This window comes from Anabas testudineus, chromosome 10, assembly GCF_900324465.2.
Source record: "Anabas testudineus chromosome 10, fAnaTes1.2, whole genome shotgun sequence".
Lineage (NCBI taxonomy): Eukaryota > Metazoa > Chordata > Actinopteri > Anabantiformes > Anabantidae > Anabas > Anabas testudineus.
Genome location: NC_046619.1, coordinates 23,355,743 through 23,380,757, shown reverse-complemented (window position 1 = coordinate 23,380,757; position 25,015 = coordinate 23,355,743). Strand labels below are relative to the sequence as shown.

General features: G+C 41.5%; 2 protein-coding genes across 6 annotated transcripts; both read right to left on the bottom strand.

Moving 5' to 3' along the window:
* Positions 1-1,904: 1,904 nt before the first annotated feature.
* On the bottom strand, positions 1,905-13,054 carry oatx (organic anion transporter X). 4 transcript variants are annotated; one of them, XM_026357956.1, is made up of 16 exons: positions 12,713-13,054; positions 11,375-11,558; positions 8,294-8,467; positions 8,151-8,224; positions 7,940-8,069; positions 7,157-7,260; positions 6,922-7,076; positions 6,669-6,837; positions 5,807-5,930; positions 5,585-5,700; positions 5,445-5,499; positions 5,041-5,200; positions 3,606-3,714; positions 3,231-3,309; positions 2,707-2,834; positions 1,905-2,514 (listed from the first exon to the last, which is right to left on the bottom strand). In XM_026357956.1, exons 2-16 carry the CDS (start codon positions 11,399-11,401, stop codon positions 2,352-2,354), a joined length of 1,767 nt encoding a protein of 588 aa, XP_026213741.1. In that variant the 5' UTR covers positions 11,402-11,558; positions 12,713-13,054; the 3' UTR covers positions 1,905-2,351. The 4 variants fall into 4 exon arrangements, 3 of the variants coding, with proteins under 3 accessions (XP_026213741.1, XP_026213740.1, XP_026213742.1); XM_026357955.1 differs by lacking the exon at positions 12,713-13,054 and adding an exon at positions 11,895-12,137; XR_003298706.1 differs by lacking the exon at positions 12,713-13,054 and adding an exon at positions 11,895-12,139 and having other exon boundaries at positions 2,391-2,514; positions 3,231-3,305.
* Positions 13,055-13,108: 54 nt separating this feature from the next.
* On the bottom strand, positions 13,109-16,510 carry zgc:110540 (deoxynucleoside kinase). 2 transcript variants are annotated; one of them, XR_003298729.1, is made up of 8 exons: positions 16,279-16,510; positions 15,268-15,386; positions 15,090-15,173; positions 14,857-14,966; positions 14,605-14,752; positions 14,378-14,522; positions 14,016-14,115; positions 13,109-13,940 (listed from the first exon to the last, which is right to left on the bottom strand). XR_003298729.1 is itself a non-coding variant. In XM_026358659.1 (8 exons), exons 1-8 carry the CDS (start codon positions 16,379-16,381, stop codon positions 13,914-13,916), a joined length of 807 nt encoding a protein of 268 aa, XP_026214444.1. In that variant the 5' UTR covers positions 16,382-16,510; the 3' UTR covers positions 13,109-13,913. The 2 variants fall into 2 exon arrangements, 1 of the variants encoding a protein (XP_026214444.1); XM_026358659.1 differs by having other exon boundaries at positions 14,378-14,493.
* Between the last annotated feature and the right edge of the window lie 8,505 nt (positions 16,511-25,015).

Sequence of the window (25,015 nt, the reverse complement as noted above, 5' to 3'; positions counted from 1 at the left end):
GTAGAGCACTTAATGTTGATCAGTCTTTGGCTGATCGTGCTCCTCTGTCCAGCCAACACACTGTCTAGTGGGTGGGAGGGATTGTCCTGGAATGAGAGGTGGTTTGGACAGCATCCTCCTCTCAGCTACAACATGTAGAGGGTCCAGCTCCACCTCCAGAACAGAGCCAGTCCTCCTAATCAGTTTGTTCAGCCTGTTAGTGTGTGCCACCTTCATGTTGCTGCCCCAGCAGACCACAGCATAGAAGATGACACTGGAACCACAGACTCATAAAACATCTGCAGCATGGTGCTGAAGACGTTGAAGGACCTGAGTCTCCTCAGGAAGTACACCAGGCTCTGAGCCTTTTTGTACAATGCTGCTGAGTCCTTAGTCCAGTCCAGTTTGCTGACCAAGTACACACCAGATTTCCTGAAGTCCATCACCAGCTCCTTTGTTTTACTGATGTTCAGTTGAAGATGGTCCACACCAGTCAAAAAACTGTCCACCACTCCCTGATACTCTGCGCCATCTCCACCCTAAATACATCCTACAAATGCAGAGTCATCAGAGAACTTCTGAAGATGACAGAACTCTGAGTTGTACCTGAATTCTGAGGTGTGCAGGGTGAAGAGGAATGGAGACAGAACTGTCCCCTGTGGAGCACCTGTGCTACAGACCACAGTGTCAGACACACAGTTCTGCAGGCGGATGTACTGTGGGCGGTTGGTGAGGGAGTCCATGATCCAGGAAATCAGGGGAGTGTTGACCTGCATGTTTTTTAATTTCTCTCCGAGCAGTGCAGGTCGGATGGTATTGAATGCACTGGAGAAATCAAAAAACATTATCCTCACTAAGCCCCCAGGCTTGTCCAGGTGTAGGTGCGATAGAGCAGATGTATGATAGCGTCATCCACTCCAAGTTGGGGTTGATAGGCAAACTGGAGGGGGTCAAGTGAGGGCTTGACCAGAGGTCGGAGGGACTCCAGGATCAGCCTCGTAAAAGCCTTCGCAATGTGTGATGTCAGTCATATCAGTCAAAGATAACACAAGTAAACACAGCATGCACATTTTAAATGAAGATTTTTATTATTAAGGGTAAAAATAAATCAAAAACTACATTGCTCTGTGTGAAAAAGTGTTTGCCCCCTAAACCTAATAACTGGTTGGGCCACCCTTAGCAGCAACAACTGCAATTAAGTTCAGTTAGTTTTTTTTATACAGCACCAAATCACAACAAAAGTCATCTCAAGGCACTTTACAGTATTTATAGTTTAAGACCTTACAAAATACAGAAAACCCAACAACCCCACTGAGCAGCACCAGGAGACACTGAAGAGAAAAAAACTCCCTTTAAAGGAAGAAACCTCCAACAGAACCAGGCTCAGGGTGGGCGGCCATCTGCCTCGACTGGTTGGTGTGAGTTGTTGTGAATTCAAGACGCATTATTAGATCAATATTTTCTTGCACTAACCAACACTCCATCTCACATTGCTCTGATCTTAGTTGGTCATGTGTCCAAGCGTTGCCTCCATGGTTGGATGGACTTCCTAGTTCAGGAAGTAACTGGAAGTTTTGGAAACATTCATGACTCTCTGGACACACATCAGGTATGTTAAGTGCACTCCCTCCTTTTTCTACATTTCCCTTTTGTGGAAACCTGTACATTAATTGTCCATTAAAAATTCACGCTCGAAATGACGTCTTTTTGAATCTAAGGGTCCCAGTCCCACCTCAGGCTTGGTCCAAACACCTCCCATTACAACCTTGACCAAAAACTTGCCATCCATCATTGTTTTTCCTCGCTACAGCAGACTCTGAAAACAGCAGAGTGCAAAGCAGGGACAGTGCTCACTTGTTGGATTTACGGATGAGCAAGAAGGGGAATAATATGGACACTTTGAATAAAAACAGGTGAGTAAAATTTCCCAGTTTAATTTTATTCAAATGCAGGATCATTAAAACAATTTATCACTAAAATAGAATAAATTCTTTCATTTTCCATGAATAAAAGTTATTGAAGGAGGTCGAGGTTGAGTCCAAAAATAAAGATCACTGGAGGTAACCCAAATCACTATTTAAATCCAGATATAATCAAACAGGACAAAGCCTCAGTCATTTAATTTATTAATTAAATTAATTCATAAAATTATTAATTTTATTTATTTTCCATTTGATCATGATTGATTTGTAACGATTCATTCTCTAGACAGTGACATGAACTCTTGTAAAAGTGTCTCCATGTCAACAGCAGCTGAAGATCATGGATGTTGTAGTATTTACTGATTAGTCAGAAACATGACGATTAACCTATCTGATGATGCCATTAATTCCTATTGGCTCTCACTGTGTGATGTGGCAGAATCTCATTGATCAGAGAGCATCAAGGCCTGTGCCCACTCTGTCTTTGAGCTCTTTTAAAGATACACCTTCTGTTGAGACCACGCCCAGATCAGAAACATCATTGTTATCTGAGACTTCGCCGTCGTGTGATGACACTCCCTCTGTCTGCCGAGGGGCAGGCCTTCTTTCAGACCTAGAAAAAACAGTTGATGATTAGGTTGCTAAACAAGATCATGAGCCTGATAGCATTAGCATCACTCTGCTCTACAGTATGTTATTGTGGAATGTTGGAAAAGGCTAAAACTGCTAATGAGACTAAAACAGTTAATGCAACTAAAGCTTCTAATAATGCTAATACTTTCACTGAAGTTAGATTTTAGCTCACCATTTCTCCTCCACATCACTAATGGTGTCAGGCAGTGCAAAGTTCAGCGTCTCTGGCAGAAAGCAGGCAAAGCAGCTGGCTAACACTGCTGCTCCCCCGTACACCAAGCTGGGCAGAGCAGGAAGCACCTAGGAAGTGTCCACCCTTCATGTTAGCATTAGTTAGCGAGTTTGTCAGGAATAAACATAATGACAAACAGCAGCCAAAGGTCTGATGAACACAAACAAGTATAAGATTATAGAATCAGTCTTTATGCAAATGATTAAGATTTACTTTACTTGTCCTGATTGAAAATAGTCATGGGTTCAGTGTCACTGAATCACATTTATCACACTACTGTACATGAGCAAAACCTTTATGACCAAAAAGTATCAATATAATCATTCATAGAAGAAAATTCACAAACACAATATAAAGCTGTTCAATCAGTGAAAATACTGAGACCTATTTGAAAACCTTTACAAATTATTATTATTATTATTGTTGTCGTTATATTGTGATTTAATGAGGTTTGAGCCAGTAACCTCATCCAGGATGAGGATTGCAGGGGCTGCCATGCTGCCGATTCTCGCCATGGTGGAGACGAAGCCCATTCCTGTCTGTCTGAGAGCACAGGCAAACATCATATAATTGTAGCTGCTACAGAAAAATAATAATAATAATGTATACTTTATTGATCCCCTTGGGGAAATTCATTTTGGACAGCTGCCAGACTGAGTCGGCACTACTACGGGGTTTCGGTGTCTTGTCCAAGGACACCTCAGCTAGTAGCCAGGAGGAACCGGGAATCGAACCACTGACCCTGGGGTCTGTAGGCGACTGCTCTACCCCCTGAGCTACTGCTGTAACTGTGGTCAGGTTTATTTTTGACATGGCAGTTTACCTGTGGTCAGCCTCACCTGATGACAGTGGGGTAGAGCTCTCCGGTGAACAAGTAGACAGTGGTGAAGGAGGCTGAGGTGAAACCCTTACCAAGACATGCCAACAAAGTTCTGATGGTCTGCATCTCTGTGTGTGTGGGGGTGGGGGATGGGCAGATACAGGGTTAGAACTCCACTTCCCAAAGAACTGGAACACTGTGTTATATTATTTTACTTCTTTGCTCATAAACATGTATGTTAGTCATCATATTGACCTGTACTTTGTTTGACAGTATAAAAAGGTATAAAACTGTCTCAGTTCTAATTATGTCAAATAATAAAATAACTGGTATTTCATTATTTAACTAAAAGTGAATTTCTTACAGTTTCTTGAAAAAACAGGAGAATAAGGTTTTTCTAATCAAAATTTTATTATTTTATTTTTTATTTTATGCCTACAACCTTAATGTCTTAGAGCAGGGGTGTCCATTCCCGGTCCTCGAGGGCCACTATCCTGCTACTTTTCTTACCATCTCTGTCCTACACACTGCTGATTACCTGGATCAGGTGTGTTCAGCCAATCAGAAGCTGCAGGGCTGGTTGCAAAACAAGCAGTACAGTGGCCCTTGAGGACCAGGATTGGACACCCCTGTCTTAGAGGTTTGAAGGTAAAGTCTTTCGTGCTTATTATCAAAGTTTTTAGGAAAAGCATGTGCTATATGGTAAATGTGGTGTTGTCAGACTCAATGAAATGTATGTGCTTATACTAGTAACACATCTGATCATTTCAGTTTGATTTGAAATCTTTTTACAGGGCGATGGATGAAGGTTTATCAGTTCTACTGCTTTAGGCTGTCAGCTTCATGGTGGACACGCACAAGTATTTCATCTGAGAGTACATGTTTTACAAGTAAGTTTTTTATATGTATCTATGTGAGAAGGCTGGTTTCACATGTAAGTGTGAGAGTACTTCACAGGTGTGTGGTGCCCTTGGACTTCCTTCTTGTTAAGTCGAAACGCTTATAGTAGGTATGACATGACACAAAAAGCTACTTGGATGAGTAGTGAAACATTCTTACAAGAAGTAATTTCAGTTGCCATAACTTCCTGATTGTACTGTACTGCATCTTGTGGGGCCATTTTCTGTCAGATTGGATTTAATCTTATTGTATGTAATATTTCTTAATGTCACTTATGTATGTGCCATATTATTATATGCTGTATCGTACTGTGACTTTTTGTAACTTTGTGTTGTACGTCATTGTACTGCATCAGGCCAAGCTGTATCGTATGGGATGATACTTGACCGTCTTAGTAACATGTATGCATATTTTTATCAGTTAAATTACGACAACTGAACTTATTTCAAGTTATAAATGTAATAGTCTGACAAGAAGGAAGTCCAGATACCATGACTCAACTTCCAGAGACCCTCACCAGGATGACAGAATCTTGTGTATGTATTATCTGTTACCTGTGGGGACAAAGATGTTGGCAAAGATGACAAGTCCTGACAGGAAGAGGCACGCAGCCTGAGACACCCTCCTCCCCAGGTAACTGAGCGTTCCCAGAGCGAGTAGTTTAGCAGGAAAATCTATAGCTCCGAAGATTACCTGCATCAGGTAGATACTTACCTACAAGAAGCAACAACCAATAAGAGGACAGTCAAAGACCTCAGTGCAAATAGCATGAGGAACTGAGGAGAGGGTTTCAACAAAATAGCAAACATGACACAGATAAACAGGTTGACAGGTAAATGCTGTAACCTTGGCAAACTTTCTAATTTCCAATATTTGAACCTCAGGTATCAGGTAAGTGAGTTTTACAGGAAGTTGTCAGCAGCTAGCATGTAGCATTAATTGCAAACAGGTGACTAACCCCAAACTTCTGCATGTCCATTGCCAAACCGTAGTATGCAAAACTGGTAGAAAACCTGTAGAAAGGTGGACAAACAGGTAAAGGTAAATAAATACAGGTGCAGGTGGGTGAATACAGGTGAAGTAGGTGTGTTTACTGACCAGACAGCAATCAGACAAATGGAGATACGTCTCATTGCTCTTGTCCTCAGGAGGTCATACGCTGTGAATGACGAACGACTAGACTCAATCTCTTTGTTCATGTGACAGTGCAGCACCTGCAGGTCACATGGGTCTGAGGTCAGCTGCTGACTGGCTAATACGTCATATATGGGCCAGGTAGTTAGAGAGGTAGTCAGGCTGATTAGAAACAAGATAGGTTACCTCCAGTGTCAACTTGTCAATCATCTCTGGTTTCCCGTTAACTCGAGCGACTCGGTGAAGACTCTTTAATGCCTCCTCAGGCTTATGGTTCAGAACCAACCAACGGGCTGACTCAGAGTACCACCTGGTTAATTACAGAGCAGATCAAAATGACATAACCAGATGGAGCCCTTTATTTGAAAGTTTGATCAATACATATTAATAAACACTTACAGAGGCGAGAGTCTAATGGTAAGGGAGTTTCCAACAAGCTGACAACACAATGCTTTTCTGACATTACATACAAACCATTTCAAATAAAAATAGGTATGACCAAGGACACAGACAAGTTGCCATAGGCAGGAAGCTCCTGCTTTCTGAGAGAGAGATACAGGTGGACAGTCATTCCTTTTGTGGAGGAAGGAGCAGGAACTTTCATGGAGCAAGTGTACAAGGAAGATCAATAGGTTGATCCATAAGGTGCAGCTTGTGAGGTGTCAAATAGGTTTTGTGAAGGTAACTGAAATAAATGTGTTGGTGCTGTGGACAGTCCTGTCACTATAACCTACCCACTGGTATCTCTCAGGAGTGATTGTTGTTATTGCTCCAAAAGGAGAAAGACCAAGGTTATGGAATGTGGGGAAGTTGGAGTATGAAATTGAAAATTAAAAGATGATAATCAAGACACAGATAGTTAGTAGGTGTTGGCACACGGATCATAGAACTGACAAAATAAACTGTGGGTAAAATGTTCATGTAATAGAATGAGAGACTGCAGAGATTGTGCTGTGGACTTCTAAATAATTCTGCCCAAGAATAACGTGTAGGGAGAAAATGATATCAAGTACAGGCACAGACTACAGGCTAAACCCAGAAATCTGACCAGCTGTAGGCGAAGATCAGGAAGTGTGGAGCACAGGTGACTATCTGCAGTTTCCTCCAATCTCTCAGCCAATAGGCAAGCCCTGCCAGGACCATCTGACCAATTGTGAAGACAAAGGAACCAAGAGTGCCCACTAGGGTCCTCGCTTTGGTTGGGATCCACTCCACCTCTGAGGACAGATAGGTAGACAGATTAGCCTACCTGTGAGGACAGACAGGTAGACAGATAGCTAAACAACAAGAAAGGTAGGTACTCAGAGAAAGGCTATTGAGGATGATCCCGGAGACCGCCATGCCGCTTAGAAACCTGAGAACACAGTAGATTCCATATGATGAAGAGAGGGCAGCGCCGCAGCCAAGTACAGCCAGCTGAAAGTAAGACCAAATAAGGACAGACCGGCGCCCAAATCTGAAACACAGAGAGAGAAACTGGTTCTGATTGGTCTAATTTTACAGTGTAAGTAACAGATTCACAGAGCTAAGTCTCACCTGTCTGCCAGCCCACCATAAACAATGGCTCCTGTTAAAACTCCACCCATGTAGATTGTCTGGATCATCTGTTTTAGAGACCGGCGAGAACAGACCAGGTTCCACTGAGAGACAGACAGGTGGACAGACAAATTTACACAAAAATTTACATTTAGTAACTTATCGGACACTTTCATTCAAAAAGACGTGTGAGGTACAAAGAAAAATATCTAAGTGAAGGAGACAAACTTTAAAGTAAAGGTGTATGTAGAGGTGTATGTGCAGGATTTTATAAAAAGATTTAAGTGCCGAGAAAGTTGAGGAAGAGTTCTGTTTTCAGCGGGTTTTAGAAAATTGAGAGTGAGGCAGCTGAGGGTGCAGTGGTGGGTAGGTTGTTCCACCATCGAGGTGGAGTGAGGGGACCAGGAGATGAAGAGACAGGTAGAGGGAGACAGGTGCATACCCAGTTAATTAAACCACCTCAATAATATTAACATACTTCAAAACCATTCATAAACACTCTATAAGAGCTAAGCTTGCACTTAGCTACTATGTGGTTGACTTCAAAATTGTTTAACGTGATTGCTGATACTGATGTGGCGACCACTTCCATATGTATAAAACAAAAAAAACTCTTTGCCATCCTGGGGCAACAAACACCTCAGTGAGCAAGAGTCACCTTTATAGCATATGCTGCCATCTAAACACACCAACATCTAGGGTACAAAACAGAAATTACATTTAAACTCAAAACTACAGATTTGGCTCCTACACACTCATTGATAATTAACAGCTGTTTGTTACCTCAGTGACGGTGGTGGTGAAGAACTCAGAGCGGTCAAATGTCCAACCGTCCAAACATCCTTCTGTCTGCACGTGGCTAATGTTAGCTGTACTATTAGCCGCTAAAAGCTGCCACTGAGGCTCCACGTACCTGGAAAGGTGTTGCAGGACGTTATGTCAGAGATAAGTTATTTAACACAGAGAAGAAGTAAACAGAGGAGGATCTTGCTACCTCTTGCAGCGGTCCAGTGTATTTCCTGAAGAGTCCAGTGGGATGAAAACTTTCAACAGCTGCATGTCATCCACCTGAAGCAACCAATCACATTCACCCATGAAGGGTTAAGAGAAAGGTTAAGCGGCGGTTAGAAAGGTTACCTGCAGGTTGGACAGGTGAGTCAAGTAGTGAATGCTATGATTGGCTGGCAGGCTGCAGTGATGGGCAGGGACTCCGGACACGAAGTTGTTGAGCAGGTTCTGGCTCGCCATCAACAAACCAGGTAAACTAAGTAGGGTTATGTGGATCCACTGGTACCTGCCGAACCCACCCACCTCACCATTGGAACAGAGACAGGAAGTTACACAACCCAGCTACCGGCACAGGTGTTCAGTAATCACATCACATGACTACGTGGTGGTGGTTGGTTAATGCTATAGTTTATCACACTTCCATTATTAATTTATGTAATTGGGTAAATTAAATGGATTTTTAACAGAGACCTGGACAAGTTTAAGACATTCAAATTCACACACATTCAGTGAAAACTAAAACCAGTGAACTATTTGTACATGTTTTCATTAAGCTCTGAACAACAGACATTATGCAAGCTTTTACATTTTGGGGTTTAAGAAGTTATTAATTATCAATGATTTCTCTGTCCTGACAGCTTATGGACTGTTAGGGTTAGGACTGGGGGGGCACCTGGTGGGCACATTCTTACACTTGTCACCACTGTCTAACTAATGGAAGTTCAGGCCCCTTTCACTGCAGCAACAGACTGTTAAGAACTGTCCCAGAGACTGTGCTGGCCTCATTTTGCATTATTGCCTGCTGTTCTTTTCTATTGCCTGCTGTTCTTTTCTTATTGCCTGCTGTTCTTTTCTCTCTTCTCTTTCCACTCACCCCAACCGGTCAAGGCAGATGGCCGCCCACTATGAGCCTGGTTCTGCTGGAGGTTTCTTCCTCTAAAGGGAGTTTTTCCTCTCCACTGTTGCCTAAAGCTTGCTCAAATGGGATTGTTGGGTTTTCTCTATAATTTTTTGTATAAATATTTTCTGTAAGGTCTTAAACCTTACACTGTAAAGTGCCTTGAGATAACTTCTGTTGTAAATTGGCGCTATACAAATAAAATTGAATTGAATTGAATTGAATTTTGTCTCCCTGATTCAGCTGCACTTCATACCAGAAGCTCAAGGAAGTCTGTCTTGCTGAGGAAAGAGAGACTAGTAAAAGACCTTAAGAGACTGGAATGTAAATACTGTGATGTAGAAGTGAGTTCTAAAACCCAGACAATAGTTAGTATTACTCCTCGGTTCAATCATCCTGAGTCAAATGATTTTTTGTTAAGTGCCTAAAATAAGATCACATTTTGTTTTATGACATAAAATTTGTTAGCAAATGTTCTACTTGTGATTGTTCACTTGTTTGTGGTAAAAGAGGCAGCAGAGGTCATTATTAAAGTGTCATGTACTCACTAGTCCCCGATTTTAGTCTCATTGTCGTGATATTACTATTCTAATGGCGATCGCAGTCTTGATTACTGGCTGGCATCAGGCAGCATAAGAGGAAAGGCTTCTGTAGAAGAGGTTAGTGCGGTAAATCAAATCCCAAGTTGGAATCTTAGTGGTGGTAAAAAAGTCATGTGAACTGAGGTGGAAATATCCCAGTGGCTTTTTGTCAGGGGAAGTAAGTGATGCTAACTCCCCTGTCCCAGCCACACTTTCAAAAGCACTCTGGCCAGGCATCAGACCTAAAAACAATATTAAATATTGCTAATTTATCACTTACAGCTGGCATTGTCCCCACTAGAATTAAAAAAACCTAAAAACCTTTACTCAAACAATCTCTTCACTCCGTATGTTCTCCAAAGGATTGAAAAGACAAATATAGTCTATTCCAGAAGTATTGGAGTGGAACGGCAACTTCATTTGTTTGTCTTTGTCAATGACTTACACTTAACAGATGAATATGAGATGGGATTTTAGGGTTTTTTTAGAGATATTTATTATATTTACAGCTTGGTGTCCTCAGCTCAGCTTTAGCTTTGTGTTTTTCCTGTGTTTATTGTTAAAAAAAAAACTAAACTAAATAAAACCTTGGAGAACAGCAAAAGGGAGAAAAACAATCAGAGGCACTGCGCAAATGTTGAACAATACAATTGAAAATATCCTGAAAAAAAAAAAAAGAAACCACTGGTGCACTCAAGAACAAAGAATGAACGTGAACAAAAACTCTGAAGCATTTCTTAATCTTATTTATCTTCTGCTAATTTTCAGAGAAATACCTAAAACTAACTGGGAGGAGACTATGATCCAAAACACTGTCAACCCAACATAGGACATCAAGAGTCAAGTTAATCAGCAGAACTTAACCCAACAGAACATGGATTTCACCTGCTAAAGAGGGAATTAAAGGGCTAATTTCCTAAAACAAAGATCAACAGAAGGAGGCTGCTGTAAGTCTGGAAAAACAACTGGTGTTGCTGATGCTGTTAGAGCGAAGAAGTGATCAGAAACCAAATATTAGTACGTTTTTCTCACTTTAATTTACTTTAAAATACGTTCCAATACTTCTGAACTTCCCTTCATCTTAGGCCTCAGGCCCTACCAAATTATTGAGGTTTACTCTTCCAGTACTTTTAGCCGCCGTGTTTAAAGTAAGTGAAACCTCACTTACATGGATTCTACGGTGTCTGTGCTTCTCTTACTGGATCTCAGTGCACCTTTCACAACACTGATCATTGTGTACTCATAGACTAACTAGAACAGTAATGTTCTGGTGTGTCTCTGGACTGGTTCTCGCTTGGCTAAAATCCTTCTTATCTGAAAAATAATATCACGTCTTTGTCGTGATATTTTTTGATGTCAAATAGAGAGTGCCCCAGGGCAAGCTTCTTTCTCTCTTTTCTTTTTGTATTACATTGAAATATAAATGATACCAAAATTAATCAAAATCACAGAATTAAGGGCCGTCAGATCAGATTCAGAGCAATGAGATTACTTAACATAGTAGTCAGATTATATAAAAGTAATTAGATTATGATATAATAAGGTGACATGACAAAGCAGTCAGATTAAATAGCAAAGTAATCAGATTATATAATTAGATAATAGGACACAGTTTTCAGATTCAGTGATTTATTACACAACAGTAACAGAATTACTGTAACTGCAGTCGGAGTAGTGTGATTATAGTAATGAAATTAGAGGAGAGTAATCAGAGTAATTTAGTAATCTTACCTCATCCAGCAGGTCGGAGAATCCCATCTCTTCAAGTCTGTTTTAATATTTGTACTTAATATTATGCTTAAATAATTTGCAGGACAGTTTGTTCATGTGTTAAAAATTATTGTTCATTAGATTGATATTAATCATCATTAATAAAATAATTTGTTGTGAATTCTTTGGCTCCAACTGAATGAGACTGAAAACAAAAACACACAAATAAAAACTATTAATTTAACTTTATTCAAACTTTTTCCCGAAATAAACTAACAAAATAAATAAAGAAAAGATCAAACCTCCTCTAAACGCTACAAAACTTTCTAAACCCTCTCTAAACTGGTTCAAACCTCTGTACTGTCCCTGCAGGTTCTGTTCTTTGGTTCCTTTATGAATCGCTGAGTTTCACTTTATTTCTCTACATCAGTGCTGCAGCAGCTGTTCTAAAAATGTCAAATATCTGCACGAAGTCTGGTGAGAGTTCTTAAAGGATTACAGAGGCAGTAGCTGAAGGAAAGCGGATTTTCAGTGTACTTACAGTCTGCAGGAGGCTGGACGAGTGAACGGAGAGAGAGAGAGACGGGTGATAGACAGACAGATGAGGGGGTGGGGAGAGAGACGGGCGAGTGAAAGAGAGAGACGGGAAGGTGACAGAGAGGTGCTGCAGCTGAAAACATTAATAATTGACTTTAAAAAGAGAAACTTGTACTGACCCCTTACGACTGACCCTCCCTGCCGTTGTTTGTTTTCCAGTTAAAGTTTGATCATTTGACAAAAATAGAAACAAGTCGGAATTTTCTCATTTTCTTCAACTGAACATGTAAAAATGTTAATTTCAGACATTTGGTAGAATTAAAAAAATCAGTAACTGTGTTTTTTCACTTCAAAATGTCAAAATCAATTCAGGCTACCTTAGACTCAAACAGTCTGACGACAACACGGGAAATAAAAGTTTCAAACTGAGTTTGAAATCCATGAATATTACAGCAGGGATACGTCACATGTGGTTCCCTGGACAAAAACTGCCGTACGGTCAGTAACAGTTCTTCTTCTGTCACAGTTTTTCACGTTTCTTTGGGTTTTCTGCTTGTTCTGCTCTGGTTTGTTTCGGAGTCTCTAAGACTGAGTGACATGACAGAACCAGATCCTGTTCAGTGACAACAGGCTGAAGCTGAGTGTTGTCAGGTCACAGATCTGCACAGACAGGACTGAACCCAGGTAAAACCAAACCTTGGTCAGCACATGTCCAAGTCTGCTGTCTCAGTTTCTACATCCAAACCTCCTCTCAATCCATCTACTTTTCTCCAGACTCTCCACATAAGGGTTCAGAGTCTCTCCAGGTTTTTCCAGGCTTACCTCCCTCCTGCAGCAACTTGTCCCGAACTCGTATATCAGTTTGTTTTCTTTTAGAACTGCTCGCTGGGTTTTCTTCCTGGAATTTGTCCAACTGCGTGCCAGTAAACAAACTGCTCAGCGGGTGCGGACCCAGACCCAAGTCCAGGCAGCAGATATGTAGATAACTCACTTCTGTTACTTGAGGCCAATGTTACATCATCTAGGGTAAGAATATGATCAGACATTGAGGTTTTTAGAACCAAACAAAATAACCTCTGTCTTGTCTGAGCGGAGGAGTAGAAAATTAAAGGACATCCAAATGTGTATTTCACTTGTGTTAGGTTTTAAAACTTCCTGTCAAGTTGTGATGGTGCTTAAAAAAAAAAAAAAAAAAAAAAAAAGTAAAACGTGGCTTGAACTACTTGATCCTGGACAACTGTCTTAGACCCTCATTCCTCGACACAAGACTTTTATTTTTAATCGTTAGGTGTGAATAAAAAAAATGTAACTGGATCAGGACGAGGACAATTATTCAACAAACTCACTCAGCTACAGACTCAGAATCAGAGTGAAACAGTTTTGAACTACCTAAAACTACACGCCACTAGAATTGGCAGGACACTTCATATAACTCCGAGGTCAAAGTGGAGTCACAGTAAAACTAGGACAAAATGAGCAGCTGCAGTATTTCTGTTACTGCAAGTTTAATAAGTTTTGTATGAACCCAGAGAAACATGTTCGTACCTTGATCGTCTCAGACTGAACCAGACCCCTCACCTCAAACTGACTATTAACATCATGTCAGCCATCAAACCAACTGGGTTATTCAGACTGAGGAGTTCTGAACGAGTTGCACGGAAACCAGAACATTTCAAAAGTTCATTTGGTGCTGAAGGTGTTAAGGTGTGTTCAAAGACAGACAAATGAGCACCAAGTCTTTCTGCCTGATGAGGTTCGATAAGATTTACTTCTACTGTGACTTACTTCAACTTCTACAGACTGAGGCTTAAATATTGACATAATTCAGATAAAAAATACACACAACATTTATCTATAGAATTATAAAAATACAAATGTACATTAGGTGAGCAGAGAAACTAAAATAAGTAGTTTCTTCAATGCAGTTCTGTACTACAACACCAACACAAAAATTTACAAAGTGTAACTGCTTCGTTCAATCAGAAGAGGCCGGGAGCTGCATCCTGAGCTGTGATTGGTGGATTCAGAGCGTGGTGAGAAACTCTTGAACCTGCAGCATGAACCAGATTTAGGTCAGAAACAGTAGATGCACATTAGAACACAGCAGATAAGATAAAGTATGAACCTTGTCTACGATGGCTTCCTGTTTGATGCGGTCGTTTTTAAAGTCCTCATCAACGTCCAAGATCAGAACAGGTAAATCATTCAGGTAATCAAAGTCCAACCTGAACACAGAGACACAGGTTAATGTGATGCCCGTTCCCCCTCAGCTGGACCCTGAACGCACCACTTATGAAAACACGTGTGAGTTGTTCATTATCATCAATCTTGATTTACAGAAAAAACAGAAGACATCAAAAGTGAAGTGTTTGTAAAATGTGGTCTACAATCGAACTGCGCTCTTCAGGCCAGCCACATCCTGTGGTCCCCTCACCTCCAAAGATCCCAGGCTGAAATAGCTCTTTCTATGCTCAGTGCTGCGGTTACCTGAGGTTCCTGTGGTAGAGCCAGGACTCATGTTTGAAGTGAAGCTGCTCCAGGTACTCCAGAGGAATCCCCTGCTCCTCCTCCCGCCCCCGGTGGAGCAGCCGCTGCATACAGCACTGAAAAATACAGAGGAACACACAGGACCCTGAAGGCAGCGCTGGAAAATACAGACAAATAACTCTACCAATGCTGCTGCTGCTGCTACAGTGCAGTAGTGTGGGTCTTACCTGTGGGGGGGCTCTCAGGTAGATGATGGCGTCAAGGGCGATCTCATCTTCGAACTGGTTCAGTAACCAGGTGTGCCAGTCCTGGTACACGTTCCACTCTGTCTCAGACAGGTTCCCACACTCAAACAGGTTGGACGCAAACACGTACCTGTACACACACACACACACACACACACACACAGTACACACTGTTACTGCAGTAATGACCATTTGTGCACACAGTCCACGAGTGGCCCAGGTGTGTGCATTTACCTGTCTGAGTAGACGGAGCGCTCGTAGAACTGAACAGGGTTTTCAGCCTGTTGGAGTTTGACTGACGGAGACTGAAGCTGAGAACGGACTCTGCTGAGACATGCGTAGCTCTGACAGGTGACATAGACAGGCAGAGAGAGAGAGAGAGAGAGACAGCTAAGACAGGTGAATGTTGAGATGTAGCTGAACCTGCCCACTACCTTAGAACGTAAGGAGGAGTCAGGCAGAGTTACCTGGAAGGTGTAGGACCAGCGGCTTGGTTTATCGTACAACATCTGCAGCAGGTTTCCTCCGCTCTTCTGAGACGAACTCAACTCCTGCAGGTAAACACACAGGTAAACGTTAGCACGTTTTCACAGCTTACACTTTCATTGACGTTGCTACATCACAGGTGTTTGCAGGTGTGTTTACCTGGTAAACGTCATCGCTGTCGTTCTGGACGTTGCACCACTTCCCGATAGGTTCAGGAATCACCTCCCAGTCCTCTGACGCCCTCTGAAGGAGACGCACGAACGTGGATTTACCTGCAGCTGGAACACGTACATTTATATTTCTACTGTGTGTACAGTACATGTAGTACTACTGTATTTCCTTGATCCTCACGTAAACAGATGTTAAACATCCAAACTCCATTTAAAATGTTGCCATTTGAACAACTGTAACAAGGTAAAACTATTTAAATAAGGAGTATGAACATTTGTCCAATCTAAACTTCTACCTGCAGGTGTGAAGGACGTGCTGACGCACCAAACTTCATTCAAAAAATCCTCCATTTCAGAACGAATGGAAAACACAAAAAACATAAAAGGAACCACAGAGTGTGTGTGTGTTACTGTGTGTGTGTATTACTGTGTGTGTGTGACTGTGTGTTACTGTGTGTGTTACTGTGTATTACTGTGTGTGTGTGACTGTGTGTTAGTAAAATTACAGCAGAAAAATTACTCATAAATACACATTAGTGGTAAAAGTTAAAGTACTTTAGCAGAGTAGGTGTGTTTTAATTCTACTTTACGGTTTGATTTACTGACAATTAAAACATTTCTTTTATTACTTCAGTACTTGGTGGAAATACTCTCACAGTATATCTTTCTAGTTTATCACCCTTTCTTTCCCTGGTACTTGCCTTAAAAATACTACTGTTATAAATACAACAGGTACAGATTCAGAGGTATTAACAAGTTACTCGGGCTGTAGTATACTGAAGTACTTTTACTGTGATCACATTTTGTACGTTGTTTACGGCATGAATGAAGTATTTTACTGACTACTACTTAAGTACTAATACTTCAGCTGTAGTATCTGAATATTAAACTAACGTTTGTTTACAGTTTAATTTGGCGCCAGTCGCCCCGGTTAAGGCGGGACCGCTTTAAACCGTTACCGAGTCCACCGGTGAAGCTCCGGTACCGGGACAAAACTCACCGATGTTTCCCTCGATGGAGATTTTCTTCCAGCGGCGGGAGAAGCTGCTGCTCAGCGGGGGACCGGCGGGAACACGGCACGCTCTCTTCGGTGGAGTCGCCATGTTGTTATCGGTAGACAACGGGTATCGATCAGCGGGTATCGATCGGAGGTTATCGGTGGACACCGGGCATCGATCAGCGGGTATCGATCGGAGGTTATCGGTAGACACCGGGCATCGATCGGAGGTTATCGGTAGACACCGGGCATCGATCGGAGGTTATCGGTAGACACCGGGCATCGATCGGAGGTTATCGGTAGACACCGGGCATCGATCGGAGGTTATCGGTGGACACCGGGCATCGATCGGAGGTTATCGGTGGACACCGGGCATCGATCAGCGGGTATCGATCGGAGGTTATCGGTGGACACCGGGTATCGATCGGAGGTTATCGGTAGACACCGGGCATCGATCAGCGGGTATCGATCGGAGGTTATCGGTAGACACCGGGCATCGATCAGCTGCTGCTTCTCCTCAAGGAGGGAAACAGACTGACTGAGCGCGGGCTCCTTTCAACTTTAATCGCGCGCGCTCAGAGAGTTCCGTTTCCGGGGGCGGGTCTCCACAGGAGTAGAGATATGTTGTTTCATAATGATGTCTCACTCCGCGCCGTTTTCAAAGGATAAAATCTTCTGCTTGTAGTTCTACTGCTTCTACCTAAATCCAATTTTGCAATATTTGTACCTTACTTGAATATTTCCAGGTTGTCTCATCTGCTCTGTGACCTATACAGTAGAAACTAAGTGGTTTGTGGTTCCTCAAATATAAATTTACTCTCCATTTCAAATAGTAAATTCCATAAGAATTCGATTAAAAAACGAATTGGACTCCAGTTTTGCGTACTGTGGACAAACTGGTCAATTATGGAACTATGCACAGGTACAGGTGGAGTCAAGGGTGGAGCTGCAGGTGTCAGAAATCAGTCCCCAAATATTTGTTCCACCACACTGTGACCAGAAGATCTGGTTCTGGACTGAACCTCTGTCTGTGGCTTTAGAACAAACAGGTGCTGTTACCTGAACTGATAATTCTATAGAACATGTATTTTCTAAATGACGTGCTTATTTTAGAAATACAAAAAAGGTTTCCTTTTGTGTAATCAGGAATATTCACTCAGATCTGCCCTGTAGGCCCTACTGTGACTACAGAAAATGTGTGCTGTGCAGGTGAAGGAGAGCTCAATCTGCGTCTTCTGTTCACGAGTGAGAATCGTGATTTCCCAGTTAGTGTGTGTGACTGCCACTGCATGATATATAGTTTGGTTCTGAGAGTGTCCAAGAGGTGGCGCACCTGTATGAATGTGACCTTAGATCAAGATCAAACCTACAGGCAGTACAATAATTAGATATAGCTTCAATTCACCAGAAGTTTAAGGCCATGCGGATGAGAATGGGATTTCTTGTAACAAGACATGAAATTAAAAATTGAACTCTGCCATGGGAGCGATACCGAGCGATAAGTAGTGTATTTGAAAGGTGCCCACAGTCAGCTTTTTGGACGTTGTCCAGATGTGTCTCAGTGTATTGACCTTTTTATAAATAAACCTAAACTCCACTTTTGAACACTGCATCTTTGTCCGATTTTTATGAAGCAACATAACTGACACAATCATTAGTATCAGTAATAGTAGTAGTAGTAATTTCCTGCATTGTGTATGTTGCTTACTGTATATTATACACTGCCTGTCCAAAAAAAAAGTCACCAACTCTAATAAGTAAAAGCCTCCCATTGGATAATTACTGGAAGGATGATTGTTATTGAACACTAACTGATGCAATGAGTAGCTCCTGATTTCTTAAACAACCATGTCTGAAGACACATCCTGTGGTTGTGGAAAAGATGTTAATCTGTTTCTGAAGGGTCAAATTATTGACATGAATCAAAGAAAACATCTGAGGAGATTGATGAAACTACTAAAACTGGGTTAAGAACTGTCCAATGGAAGGTCATGTGGTCTAATGAGTCCAGATTGACCCTACTCCAGAGTGATGGGAGCATCAGGGTAAGAAGAGAGGTGGAGGTGTCTACTGTACAAGCCTGTGGGGATAGTGATGATCTGGGGTTGCTGCTGTCAGTTCTAGGTTCAGCAACATTATGAGTCCAAAGAATGAGGTCACCTGACCACCTGAATATGCTGAATGACCAGGGCATTAATCAATGGATTTTTTATTCCCTGATGTCACGGACATGTTCCAAGATGATAATGTCAGGATTCATCTGGTTCAAACTGTAAAAGAGTGGTTCAGAGAGCAGGACACATCAGTTTCACACATGGATTGGCCACCACAGAGTCCAGACCTTAACCCCACAGAGTCCAGACCTTAACCCCACAGAGAATCCCTGGGATGTGCTAGAGAAGACTTTGCTCAGTGTCAGACTCTCCCATCATCAAAAAAAGATCTTGGAGAAAAATGAATGCAACGCGGGACGGGAAAATATGTTGAGACATTGCAAAGGCTGATTGAAACGATGTCACGATGAATGTGCTGCAATCAAAGCTAAAGGCAACAAAATAATAGTGTTTGACTTTTTTTTTGGATGTGCAGTGTGTATAGATATTTGACATTCATTGTAGTTTTTGATGCTCCTGTGAAACCTGTGGGATCATTAAAGAAAAAAAAAAAAAAAACAGGGAACATCGACAGCATCTCTCCACAGAGAGATAAGTTATGGAGCATATTTCTACTAAAACAGTTTTTAAACTGCTGGATTAAATATTTCAAATGCAGGACTTTTTCAGGACAACAGCAGATCAGTGGAACAGGTTTTACTAACTGATCAACCTGTGAAGAACAGAGTAAACATTTATTTAAAAAGTTGATCTGAAGACAATAAAAGCTTCAACCTCTCACATTAGTCACATTAAACTAAAAAATCTAATGGGCAGGTAAGATGGAGGAGTGCATAAAATGACAATGCAGGTCCAGGTGTTTGATTTTCTGGAACACACTCGGGAGCAGACCACAGAGGTAAGGGCTAGTTCGCATAAACAGTGAAGAAACATACAAGGTTTTCCTTTCCTTCCAAATACAGCGACCCTTAATCCTTAGTCCATAATCCAATATCAAGAATCCACATCAAGTATCTAAAATCTACTTGTTTGGTTGCTAAACTAAAACAGACAGAGATAGATATCTATTTTTATCATTCCAGCTTGACATGAAACAGTCAGAATCTGACTGAAGTTTGTGTTACAGTCAGACAGGAGAAACTGGAGAATAGAATATTTCCAGTAGAATCACCATACTGGGAAGAAATGCCTTCAGGTCAGCTGTTGGACAGTGGATAGGAAAGACCCCCTTTAGAGAAAGAAACCTCTAGCAGAACCAGGCTCTGGGTGGGTGGCCATCTGCCATGAGCGGTTGGAGTGAGTGGAAAGAGGAGAGACAAAAGAACAGCAGGCAACAAAAAACAACAAGCAGCAGAAACACTGGACAGGTTGGTAGGACCAGTAACTGGACTCTGGAGATATACAGCTCCAAGGAGGAGGATACCTGCAGAGGAGAACAGAGAGAGGGAGACAGAGAGGAGGAAACACAACTACATTCTGGTGAAACATAAGTCTGAGATTACTCACAGTGTTACTTGATGTTAAGTCATCTGGGTAAGAATGTGATTAAACAGTGTCTCTGAGATTTTTAGACCAAAACAAAATAACCTCTGTCTTGTCTGGATTTAGAAAAAAGAAATTGGAGGACATCCAGACCTTTATGTCTTTTAAGCTGCTTGAAGTTTGACTAATTGATTAGTTTCTTCTGGTTTCATAGATCATGGTATCATCTGCATAACGATGGAAATCTATGAGTGTTTCCTAATAATATTGCCTAAGGGGAACATACAGTGAGGGAAAAAATTATTTGAACCCCAGCTGATTTTGTAAGTTTGCCCACTAACAAAGAAATGATCAGGCTATAATTTCAATGGTAGGTTCATTTGAACAGTGAGACACAACAATGACAAAAAAAATCCAGAAAAATGCGTTTCAAAAAGAGTTATAAATTAATTTGCATTTCCATGAAGGAAATAAGTATTTGATCCCCTATCCGTCAGCAAGATCTCTAGCTCCCAGGTGGATCTTATACAGGTAACGAGCTGACATTGGCAGCCCTCTCAGCTCGTTACCTGTATAAAAGAGACCTGTCCACAGAAGCAATCAATCAATCCAGATTCCAAACTCTTCACCATGGCCAAGACCAAAGAGCTTTCCAAGGATGTCAGGGACAAGATTGTGGACCTACACAAGGCTGGAATGGGCTACAAGACCATCGCCAAGCAGCTGGGTGAGAAGGTGACAACAGTTGGTGCAATTATTCGCAAATGGAAGAAACATAAATTAACTGCCAATCTCCCTTGGTCTGGAGCTCCATGCAAGATCTCACCTCGTGGAGTTTCAATGATAATGAGAACGGTGAGGAATCAGCCAAGAACCACTCGGGAGGAACTTGTCAATGATCTCAAGGCAGCTGGGACCATAGTCACCAAAAAAACAGTTGGTAACACACTACGCCGTGAAGGACTGAAATCCTGCTGTGCCCGCAAGGTCCCCCTGCTCAAGAAAGCCCATCTACAGGCCCGTTTGAAGTTTGCCACTGAACATCTGACTGATTCAGAGGAAGACTGGGTGAAAGTGTTGTGGTCAGATAAGACCAAAATCGAGCTCTTTGGCATCAACTCAACTCGCTGTGTTTGGAGGAGGAGGAAGGCTGCCTATGACTCCAAAAACACCATCCCCACTGTCAAATATGGAGGTGGAAACATTATGCTTTGGGGGTGTTTTTCTGCCAAGGGGACAGGACAATTGCACCGCATCAAAGGGAGGATGGATGGGGCCATGTACCGTCAAATGTTGGGTGAGAACCTCCTTCCCTCAGTCAGGGCATTGAAAAGGGTCGTGGTTGGGTACTCCAGCATGACAATGATCCAAAACACACGGCTAAGGCAACAAATCACTGGCTCAAGAAGAAGCATATTAAGGTCATGGAGTGGCCTAGTCAGTCTCCAGACCTTAATCCCATAGAAAATCTGTGGAGGGAGCTGAAGGTTCGAGTTGCCAAACATTGGAGAGGATCTGCAAAGAGGAGTGGGCCAAAATCCCCCCTGAGATGTGTGCAAACCTTGTGGCCAACTACAAGAAACGGCTGACCTCTGTGATTGCCAACAAAGGTTTTGCCACCAAGTACTAAAGCACGTTTTTCGAAGGGATCAAATACTTCTTTCCTTCGTGGAAATGCAAATTAATTTATAACTCTTTTTGAAACGCATTTTTCTGGATTTTTTTTGTCATTGTTGTGTCTCACTGTTCAAATACACCTACCATTGAAATTATAGACTGATCATTTCTTTGTTAGTGGGCAAACTTACAAAATCAGCTGGGGTTCAAATAATTTTTTCCCTCACTGTATATAAAGTGAAAAGAATCGGTTCAAGTACAGAACCCTGTGGAACGTTTATCCCAGTAACATGTTCCAGTCTGTGTATTAAAATGTTGTGATCAGTCTAAGTACGAGTGTGGTCTTACAAATGAATCTAGAGTTGTTGTACAATCCATGCTGTATGCAGGGAGGATCTGATCAGTTATTTCTCTAATGGTTTTGATTTTATTTGTAAAGAAATTCATGAAATCATTGTTGCGGAGAGTTGAGGGGATACTAGGCTCAACAGAGCTATGACTCTTTGTCATCCTGGCTACAGTGCTGAAAAGAAACCTAGGGTTGTTCATGTTTTTTTCTATTAATGAGGAAAATGTGTGGTTCTAGCTTTACAGAGGGCTTTTTTAATATATATTTTTTTAACCAGGCAAGATTAATCTGAATTGGTGGAATGCCACCTCCTTTCCAGCTTACATGATCTCTGTTTTAAGCTACAGATTTGTGAATTGTACCATGGAGCTAGCTTCCTCTGATAGAACTGAAGATAGTCGACTTGAACTGGAGTAACCTTAGAATGACTGCCCTCCTCTGTGTTGATACATGGCTCTGAAATAAAAGATGGAATCAGTTCCTTAAATTTGTTGACAGCATTTTCACATAAACATCTACTGTAGTGAATGTTATTCTTAGGTAAGGTAAAGTTTGGTACTGTAAATTCAAATGTAATTAAGAAATGGTCAGATAAAAGAGGGTTTTGGGAAAAAACTATTAAATAATCCATTTCAACACGGTATGTCAGAATAAGATCAAGGGTGTGATTTAAACAGCGATGGGGTTTATTTACATTTAGAGTCTAATAGTGAATTAAATGCAGTGTTGAGGCAGTTATCATTAATATCTACATGGATATTAAAGTCACCCACTATAATGACTTTACCTGCACTAAGAACTAATTCAGATAGAAAGTCTGAGAATTCAGTTAAAAACTCAGAGTAAGGGACAGGAGGAGGGTACACAATAACAAACAGGACTGGTTCAGAGAGGCTAAGAGTAAGGCTCTCAAATGAATTCAAACTATGTTTAGGTCTGGGGTTGATTAATAAACTTGAGTGGAAGATTGGTGCTACTCCTCCACCCTGACCTGTGCTTCTAGGAACATTTACATTTAATTATTTCTCAGACGCTTTTATCCAAAGAAACTTACAAGTGAGGTACAAGGCAAAATATCTCAAGGAGATAATGTTATGAACTGCCTAACTAGGCAAGCGGGTAAAACAAAAAGTTATTTATTATCACCCAGTCCAAAAAACAGGGCACACGGGGAACCAACAAGATAAGGAAAAAACTAAACAAGCACGATTATAATGAAACAAAGTAACTAATAACTAACTAACTAATAACTAGTAACTAACTAATAAAGAGACCCGAACATGGTGAAGGGCAAAGTAACAAAGGAAGAGCAAAGGGACAACAAAAGACACTGCACTGACGCTGGCAAATATACTAACATACAGACCAAACATACAAAGTAACAACGAAATCAAAGCTCTAATGCCGACATAACCGAACTTCATTGAAAAGGGCAGAAAAACCAAGTCACAAACGGGAGGGGAAATACAGGGTCCAGGGTGATACAAACAATGAAGTCCAGGGTAATCCAAGAAACAAACGAAAGACAAAATTACAAGTGGCGACGTTCAATGTGACAAACCAGCAATGAATGGAAGACTGAAGGGAGCTTATAAAGCAACAGGGACTAACAGGTGAAACAAATCCATAATTAGTAAGCCTAGAGTGGAGGAAGTCCAAGTACGGGCAAACAGGAAGTGGCTGGAGAGCAGGTGAAAACACAGGAGGGAAACAAAAACAAAAACATTTACATTTACATTTAGTCATTTATCAGACGCTTTTATCCAAAGCAACTTACAAGTGAGGAACAAGGCAAGCAGACAAAATCTAAGTCAAGGAAAAACAACATCAAAGCAAAGTACTGTTAAAAAAGTGTTTCTTTTTCAAGAGATGTGAGAACAAAAGAGTAGAAAAATTTTGGGGTTTTTTTGAGTGCAAAGGAAGATGCGGGAGAGTTCTGTTTTTTTTTTAGCAGTTTTTTAAAGATTGCAGGTGAGGTGGCTGAGCGTGCAGAGATAGGCAGCTCATTCCACCATCGTGGGATCACTGAGCTGAACAGTTTTCCTTGGTGTCGACTGTGTGGTGCTGGTACCACCAGACGTCATTCACCGGTTAAGTGCAGTGGACGGGAGGGGATATAGACCTGAATGATTAAACTAAGATAAGATGGAGCTGTGGAGTTGACCACTCTGTAGGCAAGAGACAGAGCTTTGAACTTGATCCTTGCAGCCACAGGAAGCCAATGCAAAGATCTGAAGAGCGGTGTGACATGAGACCTCTTTGGTTGATTGAAAATGAGGCGTGCTGCTGCATTTTGGATCATCTGGATGGGTTTGGTCGTGGATGCCGGTAACCCAATCAGCAGTGCATTGCAGTAGTCGAGATGAGATAAGATCAACGCCTGTACAATGAGTTGTGTCGTGTCCTCCGTCAGGTAGGGTCTGATCTTTCTGATATTGTGGAGGGCATATCTACACGACCTAGAGACTGTGGCGATGTGTTCCGTGAAGGTCAGCTGATCATCGATAAAGTAGCTCCAGTTAAAAGAAAAGTCATTAGAGATAAGAAACTTGCTCCTTGGTATAACGATGACACGCGCGTCTTAAAACAGACTACTCGAAAGTTAGAACGTAAATGGCGCCAAACTAAACTGTTAGTATTCCAGATAGCGTGGAAGGAGAGCATCCTGAACTATAAAAAAGCTCTTAGTGCAGCTAGATCAACGTATCTCTCCACTCTCATAGAAAACAACAAAAACAACCCTAGATTTTTATTTAATACAGTAGCCAAATTAACTAGAAAGAAAACTACTGCAGATATCTCCACAACAACGTTGTGCAGTAGTGAGGACTTCATGAACTTTTTCAATAACAAAATTGTAAATATAAGGCAGAAAATTCAAGCTTTAAAACCAGACAATTTAGTTGACGCAGGTGACGAGCTAACCTCAGCAGATCAGTACCTAGATTACTTTACTCCTCTTGAAGAGAATGAACTAATTTCACTCATCTCTTCTGCAAAATCTTCAACCTGTACATTAGACCCTATACCGACACACTTTCTAAAACAGATAGTGCCAGAAATAATAGAACCCCTGCTGACAATCATAAATTCCTCACTCAGCTGTGGGTATGTCCCAAAGTGTTTTAAATTAGCAGTTATTAAACCGCTAATCAAGAAACCTGATCTCGACCCTTGT